This window comes from Cetorhinus maximus, chromosome 21, assembly GCF_964194155.1.
Source record: "Cetorhinus maximus chromosome 21, sCetMax3.hap1.1, whole genome shotgun sequence".
NCBI lineage: Eukaryota > Metazoa > Chordata > Chondrichthyes > Lamniformes > Cetorhinidae > Cetorhinus > Cetorhinus maximus.
Window position 1 is genome coordinate 8026504 of NC_135899.1, and position 24345 is coordinate 8050848.

The following is a 24345-nucleotide window of genomic DNA, read 5'->3' on the forward strand; positions in this document are numbered from 1 at the left end:
ATCCAAGGGTCTTAAAGGAAGTGGCTGCAGAGATAGTGGAGTCATTGGTCGAAATATTTCAGAACTCACTGGATTCCGGAAGGGTCCCAGTGCATTGGAAAATCGCTAATGTGATGCCCCTGTTCAAGAAGGGAGGGAGACAAAAAGCAGGAAACTATAGACCAGTCAGCCTAACATCTGTCGTTGGGAAAATGCTAGAGTGCATTATTAAGGAAGAAATAGCAGGATATTTAGAAAAGCTTCACGCAAACAAACAGAGTAAACGTGGTTTCGTGAAAGGGAAATCATGTTTGACAAATTTGCTAGAGTTCTTTGAGGATATAACAAGCAGAGTTGATAAAGGGAACTGGTACATGTCGTGTATTTAAATTTCCAGAAGGCATTCGACAAGGTCCCACATAAAAGATTATTGCACAATTAGCATGGATTGAGGATTGGTTAACACACAGAAGACAGAGAGTCGGGATGGGTCTTTTTCAGGTTGGAAAGGCGTAACTAGTGGAGTGCCACAAGGATCAGTCCTAGGGCCTCAATTATTTACTATCCATATTAATGACTTGGAGGAGGGGGTAGAGTGTAATGTACTCAAATTTGCTGATGATACAAAAATAGGTGGGAGGGCATGTTGTGATCAGGACATAAGGAATCTGCAAGGGGATACTGATAGATTGAGTGAGTGGGCAAAAACTTGGCAGATGGAGTTTAGTAAGTGTGAGGTCATGCACTTTGGTAGGAGGAATGTAAAGGCAGAACATTACTTAAACAGAGAGAGACTCCAAAAAAGTGCAGCACAGAGGGCTCTGGATGTTCTTGTGCATGAAACACAAAAGGTTAGCATGCAGGTGCAGCAAGTAATTAATAAGGCAAATGGAATTTTGGCCTGTATTGCTAGGGGATTGGAGTTTAAAAATAGGGATGTCTTGTTCCAACTGTGTCTGGAATACTGTGTACAGTTTTGGTCGCCGTATTTAAAGAAGCATATACAGGCATTGGAGGCAGTTGAAAAGAGATTCACTAGGCTGATTCCTGGGATGAAGGGGTTGACATATCAAGAACAGGTTAGGCCTTTATTCGTTAGAGTTTAGAAGAATGAGGGGTGATCTTATTGAAACATGCAAGATTCGGAGGGGGCGTAACAGGGTAGATGTTGAGAAAATGTTTCCACTATTGGGGGAATCTCGAACTAGGGGACATAGTTTCAAACTAAGGGGACACTCATTTAAAACTGAGGTACGAGGGATTTTTTTTTTTCCCAGAGGGTAGTGAATGGCTGGAATTCTCCAACCAGAGAGTTGTGAAGGCTAGATCACTGAAAGGATATAAAGAGAAGGGAGACAGATTTTTGAAATATCGGTGAGTTAAGGGTTATGAGGAGCTGGCACAAAAGAGGAGGAGTTGAGGCCCGGGGCAGATCAGCCATGATCTTATTGAATGGTAGGGCAGGCTTGATGGGTCAACTGGCCTACTCCTGTTCCTATTTCTTATGTTCTTACTTCTGTCTGGGGTACTAACCACACAATTCACCTCACTGAACTTCCTTTTGATACAGTAGGGTCCACTAAACCTAGCTCTCAAGGCAAAAAGACTAGCACAATATCCCCTGGTTCAAAAGGGCGGAATTGTCCCAGATTTGCACTAAGTTCGGTAATGGGCGGGAAAAGGATATTTTACCTGCTGGCTGCAATGGCGGCTTTTCACGCCATATTGTCCCATTCCTGCCTCAATAATTACTCAGCCACAGGAAATACGCCGTCTTGCTGATGGGCTGCCTCTGATTTTCCCCCTACGCCATTACCTCACAGTTTCCTCATGCAGGGCACCATATTTAAACTGCAGCAGCGCGCACATTTCTCAATATTTGCAGCCCAGGATGACACCAGTGAAGACATGGCCCCAAAAGCCAAGAAGAGTGCAGCACCCCGCCCGCCCCCACCCCCGATTCAGTGATGCATCCTGGTGCACTTTCTGGACACCATGGAGGTCCACTGCAATGTCCTCTACCTCCATTCTGGCAGCAGGAGGCCCATCAATTTCACCACTTTGGCTGGGGAGGCAGTGGCAGAGGTGTCCAGTGACAATGCTGCACACAAGAGATCGGCCATCCAGTGCAGAAAACGGATGAATGATCTCATCCGTGCTGCAAAGGTAAGGCAACCATCTCATCACTCTAAACTCACCCACTCATGGGGCCATCAGACATTCACTGGCATCTCACTCACTGCTAGATCAATGGGCATCACCACTCACTCTCTCATACCACCATCTGGCCTCATCTCCTCTGGAGACTGCCCCCTCAGCCCTCACCATCTTCAGCCACTTGCACAGATCAACTTGTGCCCCCACACACCCTGGGATACCCTGCCCCCTTCCTCAGTGCAGCTCTCACCCTGCAGCTGGTGAAGGGCCATCCCCACCTTATGGCTGGTCTGCTAGGTAGAGGTCTGAATGTGAGCCCCCATAAAAGTGATGTAGCGCTGCCTGCGAAGCCTGGCGCTGATGACTGCGAGTGCTGCCTGAAGAACGGCAAACAAACTTCCAAGTCCTGAGCAGAGTGTAACTCGCCAGGTACACATCGTTTATGTACAGTTGTGAAACACGCTCTCATGCATTCTTGCTGAAATGCTAGGATGATCCAGCATGGGGGGATGATTCTGGAGAGCAGGGCTTATAACTATATGCAGATGTATTAAAATGATGTTCCTGATGTGCGACGGTGGGAAAGGCGGACTGCCATTGACGGGTGGATGGACAAATGTAAACTGGTTGTACGGTGGCGTGAAACTGATTTTTGGCCTTCTTGCCATGTTGTCCGCTCACGCCCATCATGATGCCCAGCGCCAATGGGGATGGAAAATAACGCGTGCCTTAGCTGTTCTGTCCACTTGTCCTTTCATCACCTGCTGAGAAGCTTTGAGATGTTCTCGAGGCATTGCACAGTCTTTGGAACCTTTCTCAGAGCTTTGACACGTAATCTAGGTGGGCAGTTTCCTCCCCTGCCCCAGGCTAAAAGTCTTTCCTTAACGAGTTTAAGGGGTCCCTGATGCCCATAGTCCAATTTGAAGGAACTGGAAGCAGTAGACTCATTTGGTGTATCCCTAATCATGAATAACAAAAACAATATCCTCTACCCTAATCCTGATGATGCTCAAAACAATAGACCCTAATCATACTCTTTCAGATTTGGTGGTATCTCTCCAAAGCACCTTGGCACTGTGGGTGGTAAGCAGACGACTGGAGTTGCTCCACTCCTAAATTATACATGCCCTCCTGAAACATGCCGACATGAAATGTGGCCCCAAGATAGAGTGAATTCCTTTTGGCAACCCATATCTGATGAAAAACAGGACCAACCCTTCAATCCCAACTTTCATTGTAATCTTTTAGTGCCTTTGGAAATCGGGTGCACAAATCCATTATGGTTAGGAGATACTTATGATCTGATTTAGTCTTGGGCAGAGGTCCAACACAATCCATAGGAACCCTGCTAAACTGTATCAGCATTAAATGGGGCTGGTTTGACCGAAGGCTGTGGCTTCCCAACCATCTGACATGTGTGACATGTCTTGCAAAAGTCAACCACATCATTGGGGAGGTCTCCACTTCCTCATCATAATGTAATTCTTGACATGAACACACTAAGGGACCTTTTCAACCTCTGTCTCAGAACGTGCAGTTTGAGACAAACTCTTCAAATCAGGGTCTGCCTGTTGTGCTTCAAAAGAAGATTTGCTAAATAATTCACCATTCGTATTGTTGGAGCATTTAACATCAAAATCCACATCCAAATCCTTGAAAAAGGTTTCAGCCAACCAAACATCCTAATTCTCCTCTAAAACTAGTGAATTTGCCTCACCTTGTTCAACCCTGTGAGCCTGGAACCTAGTCATGAAACAACCCGGAAATAGTCTGGGAAATTCTTCCTGCAAAACTTCAGTTTGAGCAGCCTCAGCTGGCTCTCCTGAAACCACTGGCGATACCCTATCATCAGTCAAATCACATCCCAGCAAAAAATCCACACATTCAATAGGAAAACTAGAAATAACGCCAACGGTAACAGGACCAATGACAATATCACACTTTAAATCAACCCTACACAAGGAAATGGGTAAATAATTTCCATCAATACCCTGAATTTGTATTCAGCCAACTGCCTGGAGAGAAATTCTTGTCATCCGCCAACATCAGTGACTGTGTCACCCCTGTATCTCCAAGGGTGGCAATTGACTTGCCTGCCTCACCGTACAAACATGGGGAAACTGTACCCTCAAACAGAAAACTTCTACAGCTTTCTGTAACCTGATTCACTCTATTGCCAATTGTGGGAGAATCTACCTGTTTACTGTGAACTTTACCCACTGGGTCATTATTTCTCGGGAGTGAGGGACACCATCAGACCGCACTAGTGTGACAGCCTTGTTTTTCCACTTCCAATACTCAGCTGTCCTCAAGACTTTCTCTTTCACTAACCTGAAGAATATCTGTGCTTTTACATTTGCCATCTTTCTCAGGAGAATCAGGGCCAGAATTTTATGCTTCCCCGCTGGCGGATTTGTAGGCGGAGCGGGGGGGTGAATATGGAATAGCATGAATGGGCTTCCCACTGGGTTCCCAACCGCCCTGACCTCTTAGCAATTTTATGCTGGGGCGGGTGAGGCCTCAGACTGACTGCCCACCCCTGCCCCAACTGAGAACCCTAAGTGGCCAATTATGGGGGAAGCACGAAAATAATCAGGCTTAGGCCTCAGGCGGAGGAGCCTCCATCAGAAGCCCCTCTTAACTTTGGGTCCTGACCCCATCTTAATGTCTGACATCGCTGGTCCTCACCCCCCACCCCGGGCTCTCCCTTAACACCCCAATACTCCACTGTCCACCACTTCCCAGGCCTCCATTACCCTCCCCACCCTGAGACCCCAAATCTAGCGACTAGAGAGCTACCAGCCAATCAGACTGGCTGGCAGCTCCTTAAGGTGGGGCTTCTTCCCGAGTGAGGGCCGGAAGTCCTGCCTGCAGTCAATTAACACACATTACAGCGTGAAATCGCTGTGGGGCAGGCAGTGTCGGAGATGTGTTCCCCGTCGATCTTTGGATAGTGGTACGGAAAGCCCACCATCCTAAAAATCTTGGCCCAGGTTTTCTTTTTATTATCAAATTTCCTATCTTTCCAATTTCTCTGGAAGCTTCCAAACTGGGGCCTGTTACCAGTGTTCTTGTGTGTCAATTCATAATCATCTGCCAATACTGTAGCTTCCTTTATTTTACAAACGTTATGGTCTTCCAGGTGGAAACTTATTTCCTAAAGGGCACTCTTTTTGAATTTTTCCATCAGAATCCCTTCCCTAAGGTCTCAAAGTCTTGTGCAACGTTCATCAATCCACCTATCGAAGACCATTTCTTCTCCCTAGGAAATTGCACAAAAGTCTGGCTCTGTTTCCTTTACAAATTTCTGATTTTTTGTCTATAAACCTCTGGTATCAATTCATAGGCATTTAGACTGGCAGTTTTTAACTCTGCTATTGTCATCGAAGTGTTTTTCTGAAGGAGATGTTTATACCTCCAAGTTTTCCCTGTGAAAACACTCTGTAGGAACATAGTCAAGATTGTTCAGACCAATTCAAAACAATGTCAATTTTCTCAAATGACACAAAGTATATTTCTACTCCTTTCTTACTAAATTTAGATAACAAGCAAATACTCTTGGCCAAAACAAAACAGGAGTTGGATCTCGGTCATCCTCACCTTTCACTGCCAGCACCCGTTTTTTAAATACTTTAAGCATTTCCTTTTCAAATACTAATTTATTTCTTCCGAATCATCCCTCTTTCCTTTTCTCTTTCCAACTCCAGTTTCTTTTTTCATTTCTCTTTCAAATTTTAGTTATTTTCTTCTCTTTCCAATTTCATCCTCTCTATTTTGTACCGTCTTATCTCTCTTGCTTTGTCAAATTCAAGCCTGGCTAGTTATACTTGAGCAATAGCAATTTTTTCTTGCATTTCAAGTGAAGAGCTAATTCTTCACGATCTCTGCCTTCCGAGCTCCTGATTTTAAGCTGACACCTATTTTCTCTGCTGTAACCTTCAAATTGTCTTTTGTCAACTGTTCCAAGGCACTGGGGGACAAATTCTCTCTCCACAAAAGCCTGAGCATCAAATCTACTCATGTTGATTCCCTAATAAATACAGTAAAAGTAAATGTGAAATCCTGTTTGTTTAAATTCTAGGAAATTCAGTGAACCTGTTCCACAGCCTAATTCAGAACTATCCCAGGCAAGATCCCAATTTTGTTATGATCCCCATGCAGACCAACAAACCAAAAGAAACAAAATCTATCAAATGACCCTCAATAGGAAAACCAATGGATAAAATTTCACTTTTATAATTTTAACTTTAACAATCAAAACAAAATCAACATAAATGAAACATAAATAAACATGCAAATTGTGGCCAATATAAACTACAAGTTACACATTAACTAGCCAATACAACAAAGATCGATCTCACAAATTTATGGGCAGTCCACTCAGCATATATTGCATTAATTTCAGCCACAAAGTCCTTCAAAGCTCTGAAGTTTGTCATATAGACATCTAGTTCACTTTCTTTTATTGGATTTAGGTAGCCAATCCTCATCTGAAAATAGCTTCCACCAACTCGAGTTCTACAGGCATGGTCTTCTCCAAAATGGTGCAATTTGTAGAACCTCCCCAGATCTGCAAAAGATGGTCTTAATGACATGGATCCACCGTAAACACCCTCATCTGAACCCTCAGTAACAGCCTTGTGCACAATACGGCCGATTCTGGTCAATCATTTCCTTTAAAATAACTGAAGCAGCAGCAGTAATCTTATTTTCCCTTATCTCCACTTTCATATCCAGCTTTCATGTCAGCATGTGTTTAATTGTGCCACAGCTTCTAAAAAAAAACCCTTTGGTCACATGGGGTCCATTTCCACCTCAACCCTGGATCACGCGGGCCAGATTCATACCTTTTCAGAGGTTTGGCCGAAGATCCACCAATTCCCGCTCAATCCCCGACGAACACATTAGTTTCATTCCGCCTCTGCACCCCAGCCTCCACTGTGACAGCCCACCACCTTGCTCAGGTCCACAAAACAGCCCTTCCCCACTCCAACATCGCGAACTCCACCATAATATAATGATCTCAGTAAATAAATATTTCTAATTTAATGTCAAAGAGAAATTAACTTGGGACATATCGAGGTTTTTAATTAATATTTTCTCTGCATATCTAAGTAGTTGAGAGAAAGGAGAAGAACATATTGGGGCTGGGACTTTTCTAGAATCTAAGGACTCTTTGAAGATTACTGCCAGTGCATCCACTATCTCTGTAGCTACTTCCTTTCATATCCTAGGATACAACCCATCAGGTCCAGGGGACTTATCGGCTTTAGCCCTATTAGTTTCCCTAATACTTTTTCTCCAATGATACTTATTATATTTATTTCCGCCCCACCACCTTTTGCCCCTTGATTATTTAGTATTTTTGGAATGCTATTAGTGTCTTCTACTGTAAAGACTGATGCAACGTATTTATTCAACTCCTCTGCCATTTCCAGGTTTTCCATTATTATTTCCCCATCCTCATTCTCTAAGGCACCCATGTACACTTTGGCCTCTCTCTTCCTTTTTATATATTTAAAGAAGCTCTTACTGTCCGTTTTTATATTACTTGCTAGTTTACCCTCAAAGTTTATTTTCTCCCTTTTTATTATTTTTTGGTCATCTTTTGTTGGTTTTTAAAGCTTTCCCATTCCTCTGGCTTACCACTAATCTTTGCCACATTATATGTTTTTTTCTTTCAATTTGATACTATCCTTAACTTCCTTGGTTAACCATGGTTGGTTTATCCCCTTCCTAGAACCCTTCTTCCTCACTGGGATATATCTTTATTGTGAGTCATGAACTATTTTCTTAAATGTCTGCCATTGTTCATCAACCATCTTTTATGCTAGACTCCTTTCCCAGTCCACTCCAGCCAACTCTGCTCTCATTCCTTTGTAATTACCCTTATTTAAGTTTAGCACAGTTGTTTCCAACCCAAGTTTCTCACTCTCAAACTGAATGCTAAATTCTACTATGTTATGGTCACTGTTTCCTAGGGGATCTTTTACTCTGAGATCATTTATTAAACTTGCATCATTACACATTACCTGATCCTTGGTTGGATCCACAACACATTGTTCTAGGAAACTGTCCCAAATACACTATGAATTCTTGCTCGTGGCTAGCTTTGTCAATTTGATTTTCCCAATCTACATGAAGATTAAAGTCACCCATGATTAATGTACTGCCTTTTTTACATGCCTTCATTATCTCCTGATTTATTCTCTGTCCTACAGTATAGCTACTGTTAGGGGGCCTATAAACTACTCCCACCAGTGTCTTCTTCCCCTTGGTACTTCTTATCTCTTTTTGTAGGGGGCAGGAAGGGTGATGAAAAGAGAGAGTTCCAGATTTATACTGCCCTGTGTGAGAAAAGGTGCTTCCTGATTTCATTCTTAAATGGCCTAGCTCTAAATTTAAGATTGTGTCTCCTTGATCTGAACCTCTCCCAGAGAAAATGAATTTTCTGTTCTAACCGATCAAATCTTTTATCATTTTGTGTGGCACCATCACCATGCTAAATGAGATAGATTTCAAAAGTATCTAGCAACTCAAGACTGGGCAACCATGTGGGCCATCAGCAGCAGCAGAATCATATACAACCACAAACGGGAGCCTCATGGCCCGGCAAATTCCCCACTCTGCCATTACCACCAAACCAGGGGATCAATCCTGGTTCAATGAGCAGCACCAGGCATACCTAAAAATGAGATGTCAACCCGGTGAAGCTACAACATAGGACTACTTGCATGCCAAAGAGCAAAACGGGTAAGTGATAGACAGAGCTAAGCAATTCCACAACCAGTGGCACCCAGTTTGGGTTCCGCCAGAGGCACTTGCAGCTCCTGTCCTCATTGCAGCCTTGGTCCAAACATGAACAAAAGAGCTGAATTCCAAAGGAGAGGTGAGAGGGACTGCTCTTGACATCAAGGCAGCATTTGACCAAGTGTGGCAAAAAAGTGCCCGAACAAAACTGGAGTCAATGGGAATCAGGGGGGAAACTCCCCACTGGTTGCAGTCATAACTAGCACAAAGGAACATAGTTGCGGTTGTTGGAGATCAGTCATCTCAGCCCCAGGACATCACTGTAGGGATTCCTCAGGGTAATGTCCTATGTTAATGTTGCAAATGCTGTGACAATTGAGTGCATGCTTTACTTACGAATAAGAACAGCTGATATTGACTGGGGAAAAGTTAGGACTCATATATTAGAACCAGTTTCCACTTGTGGGAGGAGAGGCTATGTGGAAGGGAAAAGCAGTCTACACTTATATTTTACAGGGTCTTGTGAATGAACCTATGTTGAAGACCAACTGGCTCCAGCTCCTTTGCAGAAAGATATTCAGCAAATTAAAATCTTAGGCCCAGCCATTTTCAGCCGCTTCATCAATGCCCTTCCCTCCTTCATAAAGTCAGAAATGGGGATTTTGATGATGATTCCATGGTGTCATGACTCCTCAGATACTGAGGCAGTCCAGGCTTGGGCTGATAAGTGACAAGTAACATTCATGTCACACAAGTGCAGGCAATGACTGTCTCCAACAACAGGGAATATAACCATCACATTGGCATTCACATGATATTACCATCGGCGAATCCTCCACCATCAACACCCTTGAGGTTAACATTAACCAGAAACTTAACTGAATAAGCCATATAAATACTGCATTTACAAGAGCAGGTCAGAAGCTGGGAGTTCTGCAGAGAGTAACTCATCTCCTGACTCCCCACAGTGTTCTCTATGTACAAGGGACAAGTCATGAATGCGAATGAATACCTCTACTTGTCTAAATGAGTGCAGCTCCAACAACACTCAAGAACTTGACACCATCCATACAAAGTAGCCCACTTGATTGGCACTCCATCCATCAACCACATTTTCCCAACAACTGATGTTAGGCTAACTAGCCTGTAGTTTCCTGATTTCTCTTTCCCTCCTCAGGGCTGACCTGTCCTCTCGCTCCCTTATCTTGTTTATGTGTTATATCAAGACTTTCACAAAGACCACCAGGAAGCATTTGGCCATAAGAGAGGTGACAATCCCAGGCAATGGAGGCACGCATGTGGAAGCCTCCCTCTACATGGATGACATCACTATCTTTTGCTCGCACAGACTGGTGAGCATCTGTGAACAGTTCAAACTGACCTCAGGAACCAAAGTAAATCTCAGCGAGCGAGGCCATGTTCCTTGGGAACTGGGTCAACTGATCCTTGTTCCCCTTCACCATCTGGTGTAAAGCATTTTGATATTTTGTGTCTTTCTCTGTTGCTGTAAGGCCTCCCTTTGTATCTTTTTAATATGTATTATCTTTATACTCGTGTCAAAATGTAACTAGTTGTGAGGTGGACCAATGCCCTGAGCTCAGAACCAAATGGTAGGAACATGGAGTGCGGAGGACATCTGGCAAAGGGAGAAGATTTTTGACTGAAGACACCAACTCAGAGGCTTGCATGGAACTTTTTTTTAAAAATGAAGACTGGACTAGGATAAACAGACACACAGACGTGTCAGGACATGTCACTGGGTGGTGGTTAACCATCAGACACCCTGATTACAGAAAGTGACCTAGACAATGGTCTCTTGGGTATGTGTGAATGGCTTTCTTCCTGCCTTACCAAGTTACAGAAATCGCATTTATTCTGGCAGGTACCTGGAGACACCCCCTGCTGAGAGTAGGAAATGACCATATGCAGGTGGTCTTTGTATGGTGTTAGGAAATAGAGATAGTTTACTCTTATAAGTAAGTTATATTTGTATTTGTGGGTGTTAGGTATGAGTTTTAGCTTTAATGTTTAAGTTTGATTTGTATTTCTGTATCTCTGGGCTAAGAAAAGGTCAAGTTGAGTTTTAGTTTCGCTTTATTTGCATTTGCATTTCTATTGAGATTTTACAACTGTAAGAGAAGTTAAGCAAACACAAGAGTAGAAATACTGTGCTGTTGCCTAGCAACAGGGGTCCAGAGAGGCAGGTCCCTCCCATAGACAGACAGAAGAAACTAGAAACAGCAGTTTTCAAGTTCAGTTTTGAAGACAGCTGCCAGGCCGAAGCAGCCTAGAAGAGGCAGATAGCCAGTCCTAAGGTAAAGTTGGTCGAAAGTAGCTGCCAGACAGAGGCTGGAGAAAAGGGACAGATAGTAAGTCCCAAGCTAAAGAAAAAAGTCCCCGAATCCAGGGGAGTGGAACAGGAGAAAGTCCCAAGAAGACCTTCCGGTCAAAGGAAGGACAGGAACCTGGAAAAGGCCCTGTTAAGTGAAGTTAAGAATGAGTGGCAGAGAAAGGCTCCAAGCTTCAAGCTTAAAGTTCCAAGCTACAGGAAGCAGAGTCAAAGCAATATAAAAGCTTGAGAGAAGTCAGAAAGTCCAAAGAGGCAACTGAAGGTCCGTAACTCTTTGCTATGGACATGTGAAGCAGTGGTGTGCTGTTGACAGCTGAGTAGGTGAGAGAGAGTGTGTGGAAAACAACTTGAATGCATGTGGCGACCCAGAGGAGAGGAACATCGGAAGGAGAGTTCGGAACCCTGGAGGTGAACCCTTTGCGGAAGGCAATAGAGAGAAAGCGTCGGTTTGGGAGAAGATTTCAAAGCAATTTCTTGGAAAGTGGAGATTGGAAACCCTCATGTGAAAGACGGAGTTCAGTGAGACTGGTTGGCTCACAGTGTAACAAGCATCTGGGGTAGGGGGTGGGTAGTTGAGGAAATATCCATAGAATCTGTGTGGGGTGGCATCTGTCACTTGGTTTCAGAATGTGATGTGTCTGACCACAGGTCGCCAATTGGTTTATATAGACTGTATTTACTGTGAACATTAAAGTATAAGATAGCTTTTGTTACGTGTGTTATATGTTACAAACCTGTATATATCTGTAAAGGTATAGTTGTGCGTGAAGGAGTATTGCAATATAGTTCATCTTTTCTTGTTTAATAGATGTTGTATGCTTTTGTTAAAAGTTCATTAGCTGATCCCTGTGCCTCTGTTCAGTAGCCCCGTTCCACATATCTAAACAAACAAACAAAAGTTAGGATCTATCAAGCTGGGTTCCATCCTGGGATCAGGCTTGTCCAGTGGTAACTTCAGCTGGGGATCAGAGCAATAGTCAGGGTGGGATTATTCCAATCAGATGACTCTATTTATGCCTAGAGACCAGGGTCAGAAAGGGATATAAAGCCACAGCTCCCAAGGACATTGGGGCTGCAACAGGAAGTGTGATTTGGTCAGTCACTAGAAGTCACGTAGAGGAACTCGTTCAGTGTATCGACCACATGGGGATGAGCTCCTGCAAGCTCCATAGTTTGTTTTGTATCGTTGATACCAAGCACAGGGTGAGGACCTTAGAGGGTAGTGAGACCCCCTGGTTAAGAGTCTTGCAGATTTCTGGCAACCACGAGCTGGGACCCCAAAAGGTAGAGAAATGACAAAAGCGACTATGGATGAGTTAATTACGAAAATGTAGTGGGAGACCACCCTGAAGGAGGGATGGGTTAGGGTAACTCTGGAAGCAGATGATCCGCTAGTGTAAGCTGATAAGTGGACACAGGGATCCACATGTAAATGATCATTAGTAAAGCCAGTCTGGTTGATGGCATAGCAAAGGAAGCGCCATGAAATTGAAGCAGAACTGATTAAACTGAGAAAAGAGAAAGAGGAAAGATCAGCCGTAGTGAACAGAATCATGGAACAGTTCAGGTAGCAGAGGGAGGATAGAGATAAAGAGGGCTCCACGGCTTGGATGATGAGGAGAAAGGCCATTTGCTCCTTTTTACCTTGACTCCTTCTGCTGAATGAGGAAAAGGCAGGACAAGGGCTATGGGATCAGATGAAAATGCAATAGAGAAGCAGAGAGATGGGCCAGTAAGACATAATACCTAGAGAGTCAATGTGTCCATAATCAGCAGCAATGCAAACTCTGTTCTGAGAGAGAGACAGAACAAAGAATGAGGGCAGAGCGTGCTGAGGGAGAGAGAGAGAGATGATATCAGAGCAGCCCACAAGGTTCAGCAGCATAAGAGGAACACACTGTTAGCGACGTATTGAGGTGCTGGAAGCAAGATTGCAGCGGCATCGGGGGTGTCATTTGCATGCTATGGGGAGGAAAAGCTGTAGACAAAGTGGATGGCATTTGGAGAAACACTACGTCTATGCTGGATGGGCAACATTCGGGGATTTTGGCACCAATGAGCCAGATGTGATTTCAAGCCCCAGCTCCCAATCGGCAACGGGCCAGCCAGGGCCGGGCTCTCGATCGCGAATTTGTTATTCCCGAACCAGCTGAGGAATTGCAAAAAATGGCCGGAAACTTAAAGAAACTCCAGTCGGGGGAGGAACCGCACGGTCATTTCCTGGAAACTGATCCGATGGCTGGACTCCACGGCTTGGATGATGAGGACAAAGGCCAATTGCTCTTTTTTACCTTGGCTCCTTCTACTGAATGAGGAAAAGGTGGGACAAGGGCTATGGGATCAGATGAAAACCCGAGTCACAGCAGCCATGGGATTGACCAGAGGGGACCCAATTCAGTTGTTAGACAGTACTCACCAGAAACTCACAGAGTTACCGGCAATGTTCACCGATAGGCTATGTGCGGTGTATGATCAAGTCCATGGGGGTGCCGCTCGAGATCGGGCACACTTACAGACTGGCACCTTGAATCACTGGTTGCTGACCATTACAGTCCACTCTGGCCTATCTGCAGGCGGCCTTTGAGGACTTTGACCCAGATGCAGGACTCCTAAGGAAAATGACCCTGAGGTTTCAAGGGGGACAGGGAGAAAAGGCAACTAAAAGGGGAAATCCCAAAAGAAAGGGGGCAAAAAAATGAGATAAAAGGGAGCAGCTAGAAATACTGGCATCAAGAGAGAGGCAGGAAAAGGTCAGCCCGTGAGTGTTACAACTGTGGGGTAAGGGTTACTTTAACCAGGAATGTAAGAAACCACCTCACGGCAAGGGAGGAACGAAGCCTGAATCAGGCAGGGAGGCTTCTGATAAAATGTCCACAGCTCCATCATGGGAAGACATGAAAAAACGACTAGCAGCTTTAGAAAGAAGATGGCTAGAGGGCAAGTGTGCTCAATGAGGAATGATGCCAGCATCCTTGAGGGGGATCGGAATTGACAGGGCCGCGCCCAGCCTGAGTACCTGTGTCCACTCAAACACGACAAGTGCAGGTGACCCTGTGTGGGTGGAGGGGAAGGATGGTAGGTACCTGGTAGATACGGGAGCTTCTCACACAGTCGTCTACTCTTGTTGCCCCCTAAGATCCCCATGGCCCAGTGGAAACCTCTACACACTAGAGAGTGTCACAGGTGACTCAGCAGCTGGGCGGTATCCAAAAGAGGTCAGAGATCCAGGTCGGACCTCTGATCACTGAATGGACCTGTATCCTGGCCAAGTGGTCAGACCCAGAAACAGGAGTTTTGGGAGCAGATTGGATGCTCCACCACCAGGTGGCGTTGATGTGGTGAATAATTGCTTGTGGGGAGGGGTAGTAGGAGAAGACAAGGTTCTGGTCAACCTGGGGAGAAGCCAGAAAAGGTGCTCCATCACCTCACTGAGATCGTATGACCCTGACCCATTGATACAGCATTCCCCTTCTGATTATAAAGATTTAATTGGGAAACAGAGGGCCTGTTCTCCATCCATAACCATGGTTGTGGAAGAGTGACTGGGATGGAGGTGCAGATAGATAGGGAAGCTATGGTACAGCTCTAGAAGCAAAAAGAGGCAGAGCATAACTTGGAGAAAACGATGGAATCCCTAGTGGAACAGGGAGTCTGCCGGCCAATAGCCACATCAATTCCCCCATTTGGCCTGTGAAGAAGCCAGGTGGACCATGGAGGATGACAATAGACCATCGGGTCTTGATTGAGAACATCCCAGCTTGTGCACCCTCAGTTGCCACGGCAGCAGACTTGGTAGCTGCTATCCCTGTCAATGCCCAGATTTTAACTGTCTTAGGCATATCGAATGGGTTCTGGTCCATCCCAGTAAGTAAGGAGGACCTGTACAAATTTGCCTTCACCTTTAAGGGTTAGCAGTATATCTGGACATGTTTGCCCCAGGGCTTCCATAACAGCCCTCCATCTTCCACCAGTGCATGGCTGATGCCCTGAAATGATTCAGTCATCCGAGCCACCTCATCCAATAGGTGGACAATTTTCTCCTCTTCACTGAGACCAAAGGAACTCTTTGCAGAACTGCTGGTTTTGTTAAGAGAGGAAGGTTTTAAGATAAGCCCCAAGATGGCGCAGATAGGACAGTGGGAAGTCCAATTTTTAGGCTTGACAATAAGGCCAGGGGAACGGGCCATAGACCAGGGGAGATGGGAAACCATAGAGGAGCGTAACCGCCCTGGATCAGTGCCTGCCCTCCTATCCCTTTTGGGCCTCACTGGATATTGCTGGGAGCTCATTGAGGATTATGGTGGCAAATCAGCATCACTGTTAACCCTGCTTAAGGAGGGAGTAGACTGGGAATGGACATCACAATGTAAAGAGGCTTTGTCCAATTGAAGGGACCCAACCCTGGAAGTGGCTGCCAGTGACACCGGCCTACGCGTAGTTCTGATGCAGGTGTTACATGGTCTCCAGTGGTCGGTAGCATACGTGTCCAGAGTTGTAACATTAAAGGCTACAAGGAAGCTCAATCCCTTTGCTAATGAGCTCAAGATTAACCCACAGACTGTAGGATACCCTCCCATACACCAGGACCAAAGAACGGTCTGGTTGTTACTTCCATATGAACGGTACTATGTCACGATGTGTATCATGAGGTAGTGCCAATAATGTTTCATTTAGCGGACATGGGACTGCCCCCATGGTGCAAACATCAAACACGTGAACTGCAGAATCGAATGCTGCATCAAGTTTTGAGGGAATTCTGGGAGTGTACTGGCACTGCGATTGATGAGGATGGACGTGCTCATCGAATCAAACGAAATCTCACTCGCACCGGCGGGTTTGACATAGCTCGATTAATGACGCAGCAACCATATTTAACACTGGGGCATCACTTGTAAACAGTTTAGGTTTAGCCACTTTAGATGAATCGGTAAAAGCTGTTAGAGATAGGCTAAGGAAAATATTGAATGAAATGAATGATGTAGAAGAGGATGAATTAGATGAAGACCAAATTATGACTGTTCATTTGAAAGATATGGTGGGGGAACTGCATGGAAAGGCATGCTCACCGCATGAATTAAATTCTAAAAGAAGATAAAAATGCCCCTTTGGAAGCTGTGGAAAAAGATGCTTGCACAACGTATAGTTCTTGGTTGGTGGAACAAGCCTGTGAAAACCTCCCAAAGGATAATGGAAGGCAGATTGCCTTCCTGGGTCACTGATAAACATCTCAGGGCTATGTCCACTTATCAACTTACCACCGATATCTGTAAAATCAGGGGATTCGTGCAGGTATACCCAGTGAAACATGACTGCCATCTGGGGAACAGTAGCGTGGACATACTAGGGTTGGTTCTGTATTATCCTGTCCTAAAGGAAGGGGAGAAAGCTAATCCTCTTTTAAGAGTTGAAAACCATTGGGGTCAGGGCCATGTGTCACGTTATCAGCAACACCCTAGGAACGTGGCACAAGTGGGCGGGATTACCTGGGTAGACCCGGATTTGTCTGGGTGCGCTCGGAGAGGGGATACTTTTGTTTGCCCGTACGATGGAACTGAAAACGCAGCACCAACCTGCAGGTTGTTCTTGGGATCAGAAAGGGCCCAATTGCTCGATCATAGCGACGCTGGGAACATCTGACATAAAGGAAAGGGGGAACATTGTGTCACAACCACACACTGGGAATCCCAGTATGGGGACCTGATCTGTCTTTTTGTTTTACCCAAGCTCGAATTGCTAGATTGGGTGCATGAGTATTATTGAATGTTTATGCTCATGGACAGGTGAATATTACTGTAAGGGAAGATTTGAAAGGACAGCTACATGATTATGTTGCTTATTTTGGGTATGACTTACCCCCATTGCCCGAACATCTTATAGAACTGTCACAGAAGATTAACACTTCCAACATTTTTATACTCTTCAGCAAAAGAACAGGGAAATTAAGGTAGAAATAGCAGACATAGGTGATGATAGCCACTGGTGGACCTTGGTCTTAGCCTTGAAGTACATCCTTGAGTACGAATTATATCTCATATACTGGTTGTTGTACAGTCACTTATTGATATATATTTGTTATATGATCGATGTTGTTGCCAATCGATGTCACCTGTGATGCTGTAAGGCCTCCCTTTATTTCTTTTTAATACGTATTATCTTTATACTCATGTCAAAATGTAACTAGTTGTGAGGTGGACCAATGTCCTGAGTTCAGAACCAGGTGGTAGGAACAGGGAGTGCAGAGGATATCAGGCTAAGTGAGAAGATTTTTGACCGAAGACATCAACACAGAGGCTTATATGAAACTTTTTTAAAAATGAAGACTGGACAAGGATATACAGACGTATCAGGACACGTCACTGGGCGGTGACTAACCACCAGACACCCTAATTACAGGAACTGACCTAGACAGTGGTCTCTCGGGTATGTGTGAATGGCTTTCTTCTTGCCTTACCAAGATACAGAAATCAAATCCATTGCTGGCAGGTTCCTGGAGACACCCCCTGTTGAGGGCAGGAAATGACCACACGCAGGTTGTCTTTGCATGGCCAGGGTGGGAATGATAGTCCAATCAAATAACTCGATTTAAGACATTACCCCATATGTCGAGAGACCAGGGTCAGAAAGGGGGTACAAAGCCACAGGTCCCAAGGACACTGGGTCTGCAAGCGTGTGATCTGGTCAGTCACTGGAAGTCGTGTGAACGAATTTGTTCAGCGTACCAACCAACTGGGGACAAGCTCCTGCACACGGGTCTTACTAAGCAACTGGTGATGTAAGTATATACTATTGCCTAGTGGGTTAATAAAGGCTTTCCACATAAAATGGAAATTGTATCCACAATTTGTTTGGTGTCGCTGATATCAAGTACAGGGTGAGGATCTTAGAGCGTAGTGAGACCCTCTGATTAAGAGTCTTGCACAGATCAGGCTTCTCAAAGGTGTTGAGTATGTGGATTTGTGGGGTCCGGACTTGACCAAAAAGGAAGGAGCATATAGCCACAGTGAAACAGGAATTGGGCATGTGGGAGTGACACTCCCTCTCCATTGCAGTAAGAACTTGATCATTAGGTATGAGGTACTCTCAGTGCTGTTCTACATGGTGCAGGTCTGGCCCATACCCTACTCCTGCACTGTGGCTGTCACCCAAGCCATCTTCCATTTTATCTGAGGATCAAAAATGAACACTGTACACAGGGATTCGATGTACAAATCTCTAGATAAAGGCAAAATAAACGTACCCAATGTTGTTCTCATCCTGATAGCCAACATTGTGTGTGGCTGCATCAAGCTGTGCATAGACCCTCAGTACGCAAACACCAAGTGTAACCACATATCTGACCCTGATGTTGAGAAGGATGGGTCTAGCCACACTGCTGCAGAATGCTGAAGTCAGTTGGACTGTGTCGCACCACCTGTCTCTCATGAAAAGGTTTGTGCAGAAAAACACCTTTGACCACAAGTTAACCGGGCAGTGGTCCTCGAGGCCCTGCAGGAAAAGGAGATGGTGGACCCTGTCAATGGTTCCCTTGAACACACTGTCACACTGTTTAGCAGAGTGCCTCTTCAGCAAAACTTTCATACAAGCACCAAGACAGAGCTTGGCTGGTGGCGACAAGGGCCCTTCCAGTTAGATCCTCGTCGGATCCTTCCTGCACACCCGGAATCTCACCGCCTCTGCAAGCTGTGCTCCAGGCGGCTGCAGTGGGGAAGAGACCATTGCCCACCTCCTTCTAAAATGCGCCTTTGTAAAGCAGGTCAGGAAAAAGTGTTTTTTGTCGCAGTTCATCACGAGCAGCTCTGTAACATGAGGGGCTGAATAATATGGCGACATGCCGATGGCGGAGGCTAGTGGTGTTCAGACTTCCGGGCTCGCCGTCAGAGCACGCCCTATAACCACATTAATTGCTGCCAATTAACGGCAAAGGCAGGTGATAGGCCTTCATCCCCACAATGAGGGCTGGAGGGTGGGATGTTCGATCTCGGAAGTAGCAGACCCTTACCTGGAACAAGGTCACAGCCAGCACTTTAACGGGTCCCTTGGCATGGGACAGTGTCAGGGGACACATCAGATGAGCAATCTAATTGATTCATTGTACAGACAGAAGACCTGTGCAGTTTCTAGTCTTGCAAGATAAGTGCATTTCAATTTTAGTTAATCTCTGCAAACCTTGCCACTCTTCATAGATGACATAATTGTTAAACTTCAACAATTCTTCCATCTTTTGGCATTGAGGAGTTGGCCATTTGTTACATGTTTTCATACATAGATGTTTGCACCATCGGAGCAAGGTGAGAGGCGGTCTAGAAGGGCAAAACCAGTCCCTAGATTCAGTGAGGACTCACTCAGAGTCTCCTGCGTGCAGCTTCGGACCAATGTGAGCAGCTCATGCCAATCCCTGGCAAGAGGAGGAAGCCCAGCCAGACACGTGCTGCATGGGAAGAGGTGGCCGAGGTGGTCAACACTGTCAGTTTTGTCAGAAGGACTTGGTCCCAGTGCCAGAAAAGGCTCAATGACCTAAGGTCAACCAGGGCCTCAGTATGTGCAACCTTCATCCAGTGTGCTCCAGGTCTCACTCACAAATGCAGGAGGTAATTGAGTCTTGCTGCTCCTCAAAGGCAGCATGATTGCACAAGGACACAGTTGTCCTAGACCATACCATTCAAGCAGCGATCTAGTTATAGGATAGCTGGTTTGCAGGATGACCTTATGATGCATGAGCATAGGCTCCAGACTGGCACGCGCTGAACTGAATGGGTTGAATACCATATGATTCTTCAATAATTTTGATGGACGTTCTGTGTCAAATCTTTTCAGAAGTGAGCCCACAACGCCTGCAAGACAACTTGTACAGGCAGGGTTGTTCCAAATCTTGAAGTCCTGACTCCTTTTGAAGAGAAAGCATTGGCCCTGCTGGACTCCGACTGCTCCAGGGGTATAGCCGGAGGCAAGTTTGGAAGATGGCCTGGGTCTGGTGAGATGGAAAAAGACTCAGACTGACTGAAAAGGAGAGGTGGCTACTGAAGGTTTAATGGAGGTTAGGCATTATCTAACGTGGCAGTGAATATAAATCACACAATGGAACTTTGACAAGCATCATCATCTGAAGCTTCACATCATCATTCAAGGGTACATTGTGTCTGGAGATTAATCACTCATGAAACTGTCAATGTGCATTGTGTGATAGGGCTGATGTGGCAAGGTTTATGATACCTGATTACCCCCTACTGATGTCGCTCTGTTACATGAGATGTTTCTTCAGCACAAGCTCTGCCAGACGCTGCATAGCAACTCCCTTAAAGGACTAGGAGGAACCCTTGGAGGATGCAGCGTCAAATCTTCTCACAGTACCCAGCGCCATCACAGAGTGTTTCTGAGCTCCCCCTGACCCTCGCTGGCACTACTCTGTCCCCTTCATCCAACACCACTGCATCCTGGGCTTCCCTGTGTTCCCTTCTTCCTCTCACCCTTCTCCTGCACCTCCTAATCTTGGCCATTATAAAACACATTCCCCGCATGGCGTCATTCTCACCCTGAAGGCACATTATTGCTCTCAGGCCGTATTATCGCTTTCAGCTGGGTTAACAACCTTAACGACTTTTTAAATTGACAGTTAAATAACGTGGAAGAGATTTGACTTTAAGCTCTCCCGCATAACACATTATCACAAACTGGTGTGATGATGTCAGAAAAGCTGCCCAACGCCATCATGCCCAATATTACATTCGTTACCACAGGGAATGCTCCCAATCTGGAAGCATATTATTCAGGCCCAGGACTCCGTGCCCTGTGGGCTGTTCCCAGGGATGCACACCGAGATAAACATCAGCAGTTGCTGCAGGACCAACAACTCAGTGAAAGACACCCCTTGGTCTGCCTGAAACCTGTTGGTCTTACAGTGTAAAGATCTGTCAATGGCCGAGTGTTGAAGACTGGCACCTTCCAGAATCCAGGCCTATGTGCTGAGGGACACACTAAAGCTTGGGACAGTTGCTGCAAAGACTCGATGGGGAAGAACCAAAGGCTTTCCTGCCTAATATACCAAGGGACTGGAAATCATGTAAAACCCTTCGGGCTGTATGCAACAGCGAATGTTTGACATTTAATGTAAGCATAATCTTTAATTGCAAATATAGTGAGGCATCTCATGTACTGGATTGAAAGAAACTGATCTGTAATGGCACTTTATGTAATGCCAATTTGGAAGTGTTATGACAAGTTTTATGAATGAAGTGTAGTTTTGGAAAATTGTTTGATGCTGTGTCAGTCACTCCCACAATTGGTATAAGCATCTTAATTTTAGGGAATGGATTTGAGCAGTTTTTAACTATTTATACAATAACAGGTAACAATGTAACTCCTTGCACTATGGACCACATCTCTGTGTCTCTCACATGTGTATTTCTTCAGTCTGACAACATACCGAGTCAAATCAAGGTGATATATTTATCTGCTTTATTTCACAGTAAGGCAAACATACAGAAGGATAATTGTGATCAGATTCATTTAGTTCAACTTATCTCCATGTAACTATATGAATGGATAAATGAATGGCCTATGCTGCACACTTCAGTGAGTTAACAGAAATCAGAATAGTCCCTCTGCATTCTGCTCCACAGCATAGGCCAGAACATAAAAGCAAAATACTGCGGATGCTGGAAATCTGAAACAAAAACAAAAATTGCTGGAAAAACTAAGCGGTTCTGACAACATCTGTGGAAAGACAGAGTGACTCTTCTTCAGAACTAAAGAGATGTAGAAATGTGGTAAAATATATGCTGCTTAAAGCGGGGAGGGGGGGAGGAACAGATGAAACTGGAAAGAAGGCCAGTGATAGGTGGAGGCAGAGGGGAGATTGCGAAAGATGTCATTGTCGAAGGGATGTTGATGGTGGTGATACTGGCTAAAGGATGTGCTAATGGTGACATTAAGAGTAGAAAGCAGGATGAGCATATGACAGATGGCCCTAGTGGGGGTGGGGTGGGGGGAAGGGGGAGGCCTAATATATTATAATATATAAATATTAAATTATATTAATATTAAATTAAAATATTAAATTTATTTCCATTCATTGTTTTATCCCCACCTTTTAACCTGTTTTGATCTTTTCTCCCACCCCATCCCCACTAGGGCCATCTGTCACTTGCTCATCCTGCTTTCTACTCTTAATGTCACCATTAGCACCTCCTTTAGCCTATCACCACCATCAACATCCCTTTGAGCTTTGTTTATGACACCTTTCACAATCTCTCCTTTGCCTCCACCTATCACTGGCCTTCTATCCAGTTTCATCTGTCCCACCCCCCTTAAACAGTATATATTTCACCACATCTCTCCTTCTCCTTAGTTCTGAAGAAGAGTCATCTGGACTCAAAACGTTAACTCTTGTCTTTCTCTCCACAGATGTTGTCAGGCCTGCTGAGTTTTTCCAGAAATTTTTGTTTTCGTTACATCCTGTCTCCTTGCAGTCTCCCCTCTTATTACAGCCTTTTGCTGTCAGACCGCCAGTCTATCTGTCTTTTTTCCTCTGTCTCTCCTTTTAAAAGTCTGATTCCAGCATTAACTTGTTGCTAAAATAGTTATCCCACCTACCCCTTCACCAACCCACCACCCCCACCCCCAAAAGAGTTCAGCCTGCCAGGTTAATTTGACAATGATATCCACTGAGTTCAAATGGATAGGATTGTCATAGCAACAACTAACTGATATTGTCTGCAATGGTGGTTTAGATCCTCTATCTGAAACCTAATCTACGTCTGCCAGCCCTGCTGGTCTCTTATTTAAGCCCTTGTGAGCTAAGGTTTGTTTAACAGCAGCATTTTTAACATACAGTGTCTTGCAGATAGTTTGAAATCTTGGCACAATAGTTGCTGTAACTCTATAATATTATTTGTTCATTGCAAGTAAATGTCAGACTCTGTCTATTTGTTACATCTGCAAAAGAATTTTCAGATGTGGGTTGCTCCTGAACTGCCTTTCTAACCTCTTGTCTGAAAATGTTAAGTGTTTTTCCAAAGCAAGTCAACTGACCAAGCAACACTTAAATTCTGAAACAGCTTATGTGAACTTAATAAGATACAGTTCCACTGTCATACCAGAATTGTGTGTTACATATTATCTATAAATATAATGAAATGTTAATATTCCTTACCAGACACAGAGAACAGAATCCCAAAGAGTAAAAGCACGATGAGGTCAATTCCTTCCATCTCTGAGAGATCTTAGCAGAATAACCATCCCTGATACATAGAAAACCAATATAGCTCTCATTATGTGTTATAAAGCTAATGTTGTGTGTGTAGTATTAACATTTCATCGTTAAACAGGTTTTGTGACATAAACTGCGAACAAATTCCACCTTGCAATTTAATAGAATTCTGCTTTCACATTCCTGACGCTCAGAATTACTTTTCCATTTACTTCGTCGCACAAGAGAAAATATATTTTCTTAAAAGCAGTGCAAGTGTATCCTTTTAATACAAAAACCAAGGCGAAGAGTCTCACAGAGAGATGTCAGGATAACTGAGCAAAAATACCTGGAAAAACTCATCAGGTCTGGCAGCATCTGCGGAGAGGAACACAGTTAACGTTTCAAGTCCGTATGACTCTTCAACAGAACTAAGGAAAATTAAAAAAGAGGTGAAATATAAGCTGGTTTAAGGGGGGGTGGGACAGGTAGAGCTGGATAGAGGGCCAGTGATAGGTGGAGATAGCCGAAAGATGTCACAGACAAAAGAACAAAGAGGTGTTGAAGGTGGTGATATTATCTAAGGAATGTGATAATAGGTGACATTAAGGGTAGAAAGCAGGACGAGCAAGGTACAGATAGCCCTAGTGGGGGGAAAGGAAGTTTGTTCAGAGTGGAGGTTTTCGGGACCATACGGAAGAAGAGAGAAGTGGAGAGGTTTAGGGAGGAAACTCCGGAGTTTCGGGCCCAGGCAGCTGAAGTCACTGCTGTCAATAGTGGAGCATCGGGGATGGGAGAGAATGTCATCGGAGGATGGTTTTAACACAAGAGAAACTCTTGAATTCATGACTTATTTCAAGAAAGGAGGCGCCGTAACTATCTAGAGGGTTGAATTATTTGACTTTAAATATTAACATCAGCGAGT

The 24345-nt window shown here is 44.7% G+C and overlaps 1 protein-coding gene across 6 annotated transcripts in view; it reads right to left on the reverse strand.

Moving 5' to 3' along the window:
- The window catches only part of LOC144695628 (butyrophilin subfamily 3 member A3-like), a 267537-nt gene that overhangs the window by 48739 nt on the left and 194453 nt on the right, over positions 1-24345 (reverse strand). For 4 of the 6 annotated variants that reach the window (XM_078566528.1, XM_078566531.1, XM_078566529.1 and 1 more), the window contains exon 2: positions 23385-23472. The exons of 1 other annotated variant lie outside the window; for it this stretch is intronic. In XM_078566528.1, coding sequence (XP_078422654.1) covers positions 23385-23442 — 58 coding nt within the window. In that variant the 5' untranslated portion in view covers positions 23443-23472. Of the gene's footprint in view, positions 1-23384; positions 23473-23769; positions 23852-24345 lie in introns of all 6 variants that reach the window. One more of the 6 variants, XM_078566527.1, reaches the window with a different exon arrangement.